The sequence below is a fragment of the Stegodyphus dumicola genome, chromosome 2, assembly GCF_044657685.1.
Source record: "Stegodyphus dumicola isolate Sdum_Otavi_A_Nest chromosome 2, ASM4465768v1".
In the NCBI taxonomy this organism is placed as follows: domain Eukaryota; kingdom Metazoa; phylum Arthropoda; class Arachnida; order Araneae; family Eresidae; genus Stegodyphus; species Stegodyphus dumicola.
In genome coordinates, this window is record NC_140769.1 from 235,459,716 (window position 1) to 235,472,700 (window position 12,985).

Sequence of the window (12,985 nt, forward strand, 5' to 3'; positions counted from 1 at the left end):
AAGGCACAAAATGAAAATAATGTTGCCAATAATGAAATTTTATACTTCTATCACAACAATACACAATCTATGAAATACAAAATTAAATTCTGGAAACTTTTAAAAACTTAACTAGTTCAGAAATTTTTGCTCACTCTAAGTGATATATTAAAAAACATTATAATATTTTAACTCTGTATTTTCAAAGCTTTTATTTCTCAGCAAATATAAAATAAACTTCTATAAAGTATAGTTTTTCAGAAGTTTCATACAGCTATTCAGTCAAATTGAAAGACCAAGAAAGAGTCACTATACTGAACAGAGATTTAATGGATGAATTTTTTATCACATAAAACGCAAATGATTACAGGTTAAACTGTATATATAAATAGCATGTACGTGCAGTCTGGTTTAGAGCAAACCTGGTGGGTCAGTACCCGAATAGTTAGACCAGTTAGTTAGTCAGTGGTCAAATAGACTGCTAAATACTCGGATTTTGACTTAGGTTCAATCCCACAGAATGGGCTAAACTGCATGGCTTTCCATTTCATGGCTTGCAATATAAACATGAGCTAGTTTCTGCTAAAAAGTCCTCCACAAAGGAAGCCCTCTTAAGCAGATAGCTCTCGTATGCTGTATTCGAATAAATTTACCTCACCTAATCTGATGGGTATGAGAAAAGACCCATAAAGAATTATATCCTGAAGAATAAATTAGTATATTTAATTTTTCTTGCTTTGCATGTGTAAAATACATGCAGCAGGGGGGGGAATTGTAAACAAAAAACAGAATAATAAAAAAAAATTAACAGAGAAAGGGTGGATTCTCAAACCATGAAATCGCTGAATGCATTGGGCAAAATGACAAAATAGTTATGTGTACATAAAGATATGGTGGGAGATGATTTAACCATTGTCTCAACATATACATAACACTGCCACTGTACAGAGGAAGAAAAAAAAATTAGCAAGCCTATGGCTGCAGCAGAATGGGAAGAAAGACATTTGATGAACACAGACATGATGGATGGATCATACTACAACATCCATCACATTATGATAATAACAGAATACAAAGAAACATCAGGTGATATTTGCCAACAACTGCTGCAGAAAAGCATGTTAATTCAGCATCTACTAATGCAAATCTTCTCTTGCCATAAATACCAATTTTAATGGTGCAAAGAGAAAAGACAGTAAGTCACCAAAAAGCACAAATCACCTTTTCTGATGAATCTTAGTACAACCTCTGGATGTGTGATAGTAAACTTTCATTTGCTGCTACATTGTTGAACAGCGTTGGGAACATTATTGCAAACTATCACAGTGCTCTCAACACAGAGCATTATGGTTTGGCGCAGTAGTCGGCAAACTTATTACCCAAATATGAACTTTACAACAATTTTAAGAAAAATTGGGAGCCAAATCTGCTTGTTTAGTAAACTTTTATTACACTAAATAAAACTAAATTTAATACTTAATAAATATTTATTAATACGAACAATGTGCTTACATCACCTTGGAAAGTTTGAGTAAGTCAGGTTTGTATATTGTTGTTTTTAATTTTAGGCATGATTCCAAGTTCTCATCAATAAGATGACTTCTCAGTTTACTCTTGATAATGTTCGTACTTGAAAAAGATTATTCGCATATATATGTAAAACCAAAAAGGGAAAGAACAGCAAACGTGAGCTTTTTCAGCTGATTGTAAGAGTCAGGAATACCATTCCAAGCATTGAAAATGATCATGTCTTCCTTCTCCAGATCATTCAAAGCAGAACTAGTCATTCAAAGTTGTGAACTAAGATCACATTTTTTCTTCTCCAATATTTCTAATTCAACACACAGACGTTCGAATTTAGAACTCCATATCTCCTTGTTTTTTAAATCCAGCAACTGGATTTCAAAGCTACCGATGTCAATTTCAAGAGGAGAAAATTTCAACTCGGTTATCGTAGCATTAAGAGGATTTTTGACAAATGCTAAAGTTGCTCTGCTGTTTTTAAATTCCTGAAAACAGCTGAGAAATGCTTCCCTCATATTTAAAATTATTGTTTTAAAATGGTGTTTATCAATAGAGGAATTATTTTCATGGCGATGCTTCAGTAGGCTCAGAAAGTGAAACAATGTTTCCCTTTCAAAATCCTGTGCAAAAATGGATAATTTGTTTTCGAATGTTATTACTTCTTCTTACATCGAAAAAAAATAAGTTTCCTTTCCCTTTTAGTTTACGATTAAGCTGAGTTAGATGAGACGTAATGTCTACCATGAAATAAAAGTTTTAGATCCACTGATTGTCCATCAGTTCTGGATAGTGAACGCCCTTCTCAAAGAGAAATGCTTTAATTTCCAAAAAAAAAAAAAAGGGAAGCGAAATGTTTTAAAACGTTCCCTCTTGATAACCAATGTACCTTGTTATGAAGCAGAAGATCAGCATACTCACTCTTCATTTCAAATAAAAATTCTTTGAATTGGCGATGATTATAGCTTTAGCTAAAATGGAGTTGATAATGGTAACCACTAATTCAATAACTTTACAAATTTCTTCCGGAAATGTTTGCGCACAAAGCGCTTCTCGGTGAACGATACAATGGTAAACAAGTACCTCGTGATTAATTTTTTCTTTCAAAATAGCAACAACCCTTTTTCTTACGCCGGTCCTACTTTTGGCCCCATCTGTTGAAATCGACAGAATTTTATCAAGGGGAATATGATGTTTATCCATACACTCAATTACAGCATTGGCGATATCTTCTCCATGCATCTGACCTTTGAATGGCAATAATCCTAAATTCTTACAAAAAGTGAAACTTGAGCTGTATCATTTATGTCACAAGACTCGTCAACTGCTTTTGATAAAGCCGAAACCAATTTCAGATCTTCGATATGCTGGATGGTTATATTCGAACACATTTTAATTGTTCTATCTTTAATGGTTTTGGCAGACAATGGTAACTCTTTAATTCTTTTCAGAATATCTGCTTTGTTCTTAAAATCCCAAAATAGCTCTTATGCATTTATAAAACAATTTTTTATGCATTCGCCGTCTGTGTATGGTTTTCCTCTTTTAGCAATCTCTTGGCTACAAACAAAACTTACCATATTAATATTGCTGGAAGATTGCATCCAATTATTAAACATAGAAATTGACGACTCTTGACTCTTCTGAAATTCCTCAACTGCTTTCTTCCTTGCATCACCGGTAGGATATTTAGTGCTAAATGACGCGTGCTTTCTTGTAAAGTGTCTCTCTAAATTTGACTTCTTGTTATGCGCGAATTTCTCCTTACAAATAAGACATGTCGGAAGTCCATTCAAGTTTTAAATAAACGCAAAATTTTCAGTCCACTCAACTTTAAATTTGCAGTTTTCATCTTCTGTTTTTCTTTGCTTTTTTTGGTAGCCATGTTAATTGGGATGCCTATAAAAATATTCCAAATATATTTTTTTCTAAAGCTCCCAGTACAAAATTATTATCATTATTAAATTGATGAAAATAAACATTTAAAAAAATCTTTTTAAAAAATACAATTTTATTAATATATGTAACTGCACTAAAAAGAAAAAAATAATTTTTTTCATCATCAGAATAACAAAACTTTTAAAACGACCAAAAATGGAAGAAAACTTCCAACATTTGAACGAATAGAAGTTATTGAAAAATCGATTACAAATTTTGTACCGGAACCACAAACATACATAGCAGGTGTAATAAAATCGTATAAAAATCGATTACAAATTTTGTACCGGAACCACAACCATACATAGCAGGTGTAATAAAATCGTATAAAATACCTGTAAAATGTGCAGCTAGATTAAAAAATACAGCAACTTTTTAATAAGACAGAACAACGGCAGACACGGTAGATAGGACAAAACTGTTCACACTGCAACTGCTGCTCTGTGATGCCAATTTGTACCTTCACTACTTTATAAAAAGCATGCACGCGCATGCCGGTAGCTTGAACATGGTTCATGTTTCCATTTGCGAAAACTAATAAAATTAAACTCTATGTTCGTTACTTATTTTTACAACAATATAAAATTTTAATTACCTATCTATCTTTTTACTCAAACAAAAAATTATACATGTTCTCGATTTATAGAAGAATTTTAATTTATCAAAATAAGATGTAATTTTTTCCTTACCAAATTGTTTTTAAATGAAAATATTATTGCGCCTTCTGTGGATATTTGTATCAGAGCCGCACTTAAGGATCCAAAGAGCCACATGCGGCTCTAGAGCTGCACTTTGCCGACCACTGGTTTGGGGTGATGTTATATTTAACTCACATCCCCTACCTTCTATGAATTGTGGGAAATGTGAACAGCCAAGAAGAGCATACCAGTAAAGTTTTGGAATCAAAAGATCTACTACTGCTATTACCAAAGCTCCCTGGAATTAACTTTCAACAGGATGGTACCACAGACATTGTATATAATGCCAGTTTCCTCTTTGATCAGTATGTAAAAACTCTTCCTGGTATACACTCATAATTTATCTTCCAGTAAGAACACTGCCTTGAAGCAAGTATATCCCTCATATGTAGGATAAACTTGTTTGAAGATTGACTCATATGCCAGCATTCACAGCAACTACTAGTGAGCTATGCATGCTTGTTAAATCGGCATGGCATGGCAATCCATTGACAATCTTTAGAACTTCTAACAGTCAATGTTATACTGCATGCAATACATATAACTACTAAAAACAGAAATACAAAATAATGAATTTAATGTGCTCCTTTCAATAGCTGTCTTGTAACATGCCATTGTCATGATAATACCATCTCAAAAGCTGCAATTATATAAATTCTCAAAAAACTTTTAAAAATAAGATCATAAAACTGAGATATTTTTATGTAATACTTTAAGTATAATAGTTGACGAGCATTCCAGTTGAATGCTTTACAAATAAATATCATAGAAGAATAAATTTTTGTGTTCTAACATTATTTATGAGGCCAAAGTTCATCTGTTAGCAGTAAAAATTCAGTAACTTTATCCAAGGTGATGCAAGGTTCAAGGCAAAAACTAGTGGCTATTAAGATACACAAATAACATTTTACTTTTCAGCTACCATCTACAAATTCAAAAGAAATACAGATAGAAAGATAATAAGTGGTAAGAGCAAATACCTTTAACTGAGGATATATTGTACGAATCATGCTAAGGTTCAGTGAGTTGAGAGCTTTAGGTCGATTCAAAGTTATAACACCTTTGTTACCAGCAGTTTCCAATATCACTTCACTGTTTGTGCTCATAGATTTCTAAAAAATATAAAACATATTTTCAAAAGATGCAATCAAAATTAATCTAAGTTGAATTTTCTAGTAAAATAAATAGCTGTGACTTTTTACAATTGAATATAAAAATATCTGAGTTAACAATTCTTCTGGAACAGAACATTTTTTGCTCCTGCATAAATTTGTTTTTAAAAGAAACAATGACATTTTTCCGATATTTTTTTAAAAAAGGGGTGAGTTATTCCTTATAAGATAAAATTGTTTATTTCATTGCTTCATTATGTTAAACCATCCCCTCCTCCTTTCTCTAATATAGAGGTTTTTAAATTAGGTGTAAATGCCTGAAAATCATTGAAGATTAAAGAAGCACTTTCAAAATTTGGTTTTTTATGAATAATTAGATAACTTAAATTTTTTATATTTTACACATATTAACATTACATTTTTATTCATCACGAGACTATACAAGCAAAAGATTTAAATGTTTTTAAACGACAATCATTTGTCGCTAATAAATACTGAAATTCTACTCCAAAATTGCTTTAGTGAGTGACACAGCTTCTAAGCTTCAGAGCCAAGGCTGTCTCTCCAAGTTTCCTCCACCTGACCCCATTTTTTGCAATAGCCTTCCATCGGTTAACTCCAATTAACCTTGAATCTTGCTCAAAATCATCTATCCATTAAGTGGGTGGTCTTAATTTTCGTCTTACTCCCTCAGTTCTCAAAAAGATTATCTTTTTGGTTGGAAATGCATCATCATATCTAAACACATAGCAAAGCCATCTGATTTGAGATGACTTTACGATTCTCACAATATCAGTTTCACCATATTTCCAAATAGTTCATGATTATAAAGAATTCTCCACATGCCATTTTGATGTATGAGTCCAAAGATATTTCTTAGGATTTTTCTTTCAAAAGTTGATATGAGGTCTTTCTCTGCTCTGTTAAGTATCCAACATTCACTTCCGTAAATGGCAACAGGCCTTATTAAAGTTTCATATAAATTTAATTTAGTTTTTACGTTGATTAGTTTGGATTTAAGTTTTTTAAGGCTGTAGTAACATCTAATTAGCCATAAATATTCTTTCTTTATTTCAATTTTACATCATTGCAACTTGTGATCAATGTGTCCAGATCGTTTTGATCGCCCAATGATATCAATGTCATTGGCGAAAGCCAGCAGTTGAATAGTTCTGTGCAAGATGGTTACACTTGTGTTTATTCCAAAGTCTCTTATGGTCTCTTCTAAAGCTATATTAAACAGTAGGCAAGATAGTAAGTTTCCCTGTCTTAATCCTTTCTCAGTATAAAAAGGTTCTGAAAGGTATGTTAAAATTTTTATTCTACATATCACTTTTTTAAGAGTCATCCTTGTAAGGATTATCACTTTCTTCAGAATATTAAATTCTAACATCGCTTCAAGTAGTTTTTCTCTGTTAATACTGTCACAGGCAATTTTAAAGTCAGCGAACAGGTGGTAGGTGTTAATGTTATATTCTTTATTGATTATTTAAATATTAAGATTTGTCTAATAGAATGCAATTGATCAGTTGCTGTTTTTCCCTTCTGGAATCCCCACTGGTAATTCCCAATAAAATTAGAAGTACATGTAAGCAATTGTTTTTACAAAATAATGGAGACGATTTTATATGCTGAATTCAGTAAGGTAATTCTTCTGTAATTACAACATTTTAGCTTGTCTCCTTTTTTATAAATAGGACAAAAAGATCCTTTTTCCCACTCAGTGGGCATTTGTTCCTCTGTCCATGTGCAACAAATTAAATAATGGATTGCTTTATTTAAATTCGTTTCACTGATATTTAAAAGCTCTGCCTTCATGCCATTCGATCCAGCTGATTTATTATTATTTAACTTTTTAATTGTCATACAGAATTGGTGGACTATGCTCCATAACCTCCCATTCACAACTCATAGTATATAAGCATGTTATAAGTAATCATTTCTTCTTCTCTATCTCTACCCGAAAGCAGACCCTTAAAATATCCACACCAATAAACCAGAACTTCCTCCATGTCTCTGATGATTTCTCCATTTTTTTCCATACAAGTTATTATTCTGGGATTAAAATCAGCTCTGATATTATTTATCAGCTGATAAAATTTCCTAGCTTCTTTCTGTGTTTTTAGATTTTCAATATTTCTGTAAATTTCATCCAGGTACAATCGCTTTTTCTTCTTATGAATTCTCTTCTCCTCTCTTCTTAATTCCTTGTACCTTTCCTCTGCATTTCTAATGCAATGTCTTTGAATCATTAGTCTATATGCATCATTCTTCCTTTTTGTAATCTCACTACATTCCTTATCAAACCAATGATTATGTTTGCTTTTCCGGTATTCTGGTAATGTATTCTCAGATGCTTTAACAACAACTTTCTTTAGATTTTGCCAAGCATTCTCAGCTGTCGGGTTTACCCCCTTGTCGACAATTTATTCTGTTATTCTCTCCTATACTTCTCAATTATCTCTGTTTTCTTCAGCTGTTTAATATCAAGCTTTTTAAATTTTTGTTCCCTCCTTTTATTATTAGATATGCCTATCTTATAGCACAATTTCAAAATAATTAGAAAGTGGTCAAAATCCACATTCGCACCTCTGAATGTGCATATCTATAAGGTCTACTTCTGTGTCTTAGGTCTACCAGTATGTGGTCTATTTGATTTTGAGTTTTTCCATCTGGAGATCTCCAGGTGACTTTATGTATATTTTTATGCTTGAATGCTATACTTCCAATCATCATAGCAGAAATGGCAAAGTTCATAAGTCTAATACCCTTCTCATTTGACTCCCTGTGTAGAATGTGGTTTCCCACAAACACATTTTAGTACTGTGACCAATCTTTGCATTAAAATCATCCAATATAAGTTTTATATCATTTGAGCGACATTCACAATGAGTTTTATCAAGAAGGTTATAAAAATTATCCTTTTCCTCATTCCTTTTATCCTCAGGGGAGGCATGGGCACAGATAAGTGAAATATTATGTGTCTTACCCTTGATACATAGCCTACAAATTCTCTCATTCATTGGTTCAAATTCAATAATTCTATCTCATATTTGTTTAACAACAATAAAACCAGTTTCAAACTGATGTATTTTATCATGGCAGCTAAAATAAACACTGCAATGACATTTATCAATCACTCCATTGTCAGTCCATCTCATCTTTTGGATGGCCAGTATATTTAATTTACACTTGATACAAACATCAGTAAGCATTTTCAAAGCTCTGCATTTATATAAAATTCTTATATTCCATATCCCAAATCTCAGATCCGATTTCAAGCCAGGTCATCAGGAATGTGTTAGTCGGAAGATTCCTTTTGAGATTTCTGAATCAGAAGTTTTTACGAGGCAAGGGGATTGGCCTTACGCTCAACCCCCAAGCTGGAGGTCCAGGTCTCCAAATTTATAAACTCCCTGGAGGCAAGGGTGCCCAGCTATACCCCGGACAATGGGTACCAATTTTAGTCACCTTTTACACATGCATGAGCTACATTGGGCTGTGCCCAATGAAATTCATTATGAAAATGCTACATCTGCAAATTATTCAATTCATTATGAAAATGCTACATCTGCAAATCAAAATTTATAAAAATATTGCTTAATTACTATCTTACTAAATAGCCTATATGAAATCCTGAAGTTTATAAGAATTAATGTTCTGAAAGGTATTTTGGTCAAAAATCTTAATTACGTTCTCCCTCCCCATAAAGGAACCAGAGTATTAGTGCAATCAAGGCACACTTTGGTAATTTTCCCCAGATGGAAAAGAACAACAACTTGTAATTACAAAAATTTGTCTATAACCTACACAGGTTTTCTTGCATACATACTTTATATTTTATTAGATATTCATCCTGAAAATGAATGAATGAATTTGTTTTGGCAAGCATTTGTTTCTTTTATTCTGATGGAAATTTCTTGAGGATTGCTTTAAAAATAGCTTCAATACAATTGTTAAGATTTTTTTGTAAGAAAATATGGTATTCCGGCAGATATCTTACTTTCTTCCATTGCGGAAATCCCCCACAAATGCATAGTTTAATATTGAGTTTAAAACAGAAATTATCATGATATGTCAACATAAATGTTTGGAACTTAAAATACAAGCAAAAGAATGCATATGAAAATGGCAATACTTCTTGGTGAAACTGAAAAATTCTTATGCAACTTGTTTCCAGAATTTAGCACGTTCTGAAAGTTTCAGGACCTGTAATGTGAAACCAATGAAATATAACATACATATATAAGTGAAACAATTTAGCGGATGTTGACAGCACTGTTGTCGATGTCGAAAGCCGATGCATAAAGTAATAGTTGCACTCATGTCCAATCTCACATCTGAAATATATTTTTAATGCATCACTGATAAACTGATGCTAAGCATGCTCATTCTTGAATGAATTTCAGATTTTTAAGACCTTGTGGTAAGAAAAGCAACAACAGAAATATAGTTAGACAAAGAAGGAAACAGGAAATGCAATGTAAAAGTTTGGTTCAGAATGATTAAGTTTCAGTTTAAACTTATCCCTATTGGTTAATGTCAAGTTTATGTTCTCAAATTTGAAACTGTTACTGCCTGAAGCATTTAACAATTGCCCATATCGTTATCATTATGAAAAATAATTTGACAAGGATTAGTTCTGAAATGAAGCAGTTCAAAACGATTTATTATAAAAAATTACTATTTTTTAAACAGGAATTTGAAACACTCAAATTAAAACAGAGAGGATTATTTCAAAATAAAGTTAATGCGTTGATTACAAAATTTTTAATTTATGTATACATATATCTAAAGACAAAGTAAGAAATTTAGAACCAATTTTTCTCAAAGACCAAAAATTTAAATTCATAGGTATTAAAAAAAATTGTTATATAATATTGTTATGTTATTTCACGGTCAAAAGTACAGGGTTCATGCAGATTTGCTTCACTGCAAAGCACCAGAGTACAGTTCCCGACTCTGCTCAGTCGTTCTCGGAACTCCACGTACTCTCGAGACTCTCTACGCTATAACTCGCACTCGACAACACAGCGAGTACAGCTCCCAACTCTTCAGTTCAGTCATTCTCAGAGCTCAACATACTTTCTCGATGATGCACTAACCGCGATACATTAAGAGACTCTTTGCACTCGACGACGCACTTGGCACTTGCTGCCCGGCTGTCAACTCGATTGACTCTGCACAGACTGACTAACTCGAGACACCAACTATCTCGCACTCACTCTCTGCATACCAGCAGGGTTTATATAGCTTTTGGCTTGTATTTGAGAAAATTCTGGACTAAACCAGTAAGAATTCATTCCAGTAGGTTCTCCATCTGTACATGGCATATCGCCAATTTTGTCGCCGAATGGGTGATTTCTTGCCAAATGTGGCAACCCTAAACCTGCTTTGCGGGGAAGCTATCTAACCGCGCCTGAACATTTCATAACTATATATATATATAATTACAGGGGAATACTCCTACTAAAATTCTTATACTTCAAATTAAATTAAGAGAGCTAAGAAAGTAAAATAATTACAATTTGAAGTTTAAATAAATTCCGATTTACAAATTTGTAATTTTTAAGTAATATTAAATTTAAAAAAAATTTAAAAGATTTAGAAATTTTTTTTTACAAGTATTAAATAGTAAAAGCCAAATCGGTATGAAAAAATTGCTTTACTAGCAATGGCCAATAGTAGTGGTAATGCACAAATTGTGATAAAAATTTGTTAATGATCATTACAGCCATATTAAAAAAAATACTTAATGAAAAAATATTGGCCACTACTATTGGCCATTGCTAGTAAAGCAATTTTTCCATACCGGTTTGACTTTTACTATTTAATACTTATAAAAAAATTTTTTAAGCATTTTAAAATTTAAAAAAAAATAACATTACTTAAAAACTATGAATTTGTAACAGGGCTGTGGAATCGGTAGAGAAAATGACCGACTCCGACTCCTCATATATATACCGGGTGGCCATAATTAAACTGACAGTGCTCACAGTGTTCTGTAGTGCGATCTATTTGTGAGAATGACGCCACATTTTGTAGGAAGATTAAATAAGACGGGGGACAAAGGATTCCGCGAAAAAACAAATTAGTTCCAAAGTCACCGCTAGGGGAATATTTGGCGCTGTGTAATAGAAAATAGAGTGTTAACATATGCAAATTAATACAGAATAAAATTACCTTTTATTATGCACATTTTCTGATTTAGTTCAAGTGCAATATGGCAACACTTTTAAAAAAACGTAAAATCTACATAAGCACCGAAAAAGTCTCGTGATCTGCAATATCACGTACGCTGAGCAGAAGAAGTTCTTTATTCAAATTTCACGTTACATCCATTTGCACAGTGCCAGCTGCTTGGGTTTTAAAAGGCAATGTGTTACGTTTCGAATCAATCGGATTGAAAGTTTATGTGCAATGTTTCCTTCTTTAGTCGAGCGTGCGTTACTGGTCAAATTCTTTTACCTCAACCAGTGCAACGCGTCAGACGCTCTTCGTGCTTTTAGAACGCACAAAAAAAATGCGTAAAGGTAACATTCCTATGTCAGTTAATGGGCTAAAAGCAATGGTTGCGACGTTTGAGAAAACAGGCTCTCTGAAGGTTCAGTCAGGCAGAGGATGAAAACCTGTACCACAGGATACAATCGAAGCAGTTGCCAGGACCAGACAATATTGCTGCCACCTCTAGCGCTCGTGGAGTAGCTCGGAATATGAATATTTCTTACAGTACGGTATGGAAAATCTTATGAAAGATTATCAAGTTCTATCCGTACAAGATCAGCCATGTACAGAAGTTACTGTACCCCGACCATGATAAGCGATTGACTTTTGCTCTCACCTTTCTTGCCAGAATGGAGGTGGATGATGCTTGGCCGTGGAAAATCTTAGGGGAAGACGAGGCCCACTTTTACCTCAATGGAACTGTGAATACCCAGAACTGCCGAATTTGGGATGACAAACCACCACATGCAGCCACAGCAATTCCCTTACATTCACCAAAGGTAACTGTTTGGTGTGGGTTCACAGCGGAATTTATTGTAGGTCCATTCTTCTATGAGAACATTACCCCGACAGGACCGGAAACCTGTTCTGTTATCGGAGAGAAATATTGCCACATGTTGAACAGCTTTGTCATTCTGGCACTTCAAAGACAATGCCTGGGGGAAATCATTTTCATGCAAGATGGAGCCCCTCCACATGTTGCTGTACGGGTGCAACAGATGCTACGACAGAAATTCACAACAGAAAAAGTCATTAACCGCTACTTTTCAACTGCATGGCCACCTCGGTTGCCTGATCTTACCCCATGCGACTTCTGGCTATGGGGTTACCTTAAGGTCTATCAAAGAGTGGTCCAGGACCTGGCTACATTGAAGGATAAAATATCACGGACTGTACGGGAGATTCCTGCAGACGTGTCACTTTCTGCTGTTGTGCATATTGTGCATAGAATGCAACATGTGGTCCACAACAATGGCAGCCACATTGAACCTCATTTGAATTCAAAATAAAAGGTAATTTCCGTATTGATTTGCATTTGTTAACACTCTATGTTCTATTACACAGCGCTAAATATTCCCCTAGTGGTGACTTTTGGAACTAATTTGTTTTTTCGCGGAATCCTTTGTCCCCCATCTTGTTTAATCTTCCTACAAAATGTGGCATCATTCTTGCAAATAGATCGCGTTACAGAACACAGTGAGCACTGTCGGTTTAATTATAGCCACCTGGTAT

At 33.7% G+C, this 12,985-nt stretch overlaps 1 protein-coding gene across 1 annotated transcript in view; it reads right to left on the reverse strand.

Moving 5' to 3' along the window:
* Hibch (3-hydroxyisobutyryl-CoA hydrolase) overlaps positions 1-12,985 on the reverse strand; it is a 49,281-nt gene that overhangs the window by 31,635 nt on the left and 4,661 nt on the right. Inside the window, exon 3 of the mRNA XM_085811906.1 lies at positions 5,117-5,248. Within this exon, the coding sequence (XP_085668032.1) occupies positions 5,117-5,248 (132 nt within the window). The remainder of the gene's footprint in view (positions 1-5,116; positions 5,249-12,985) is intronic.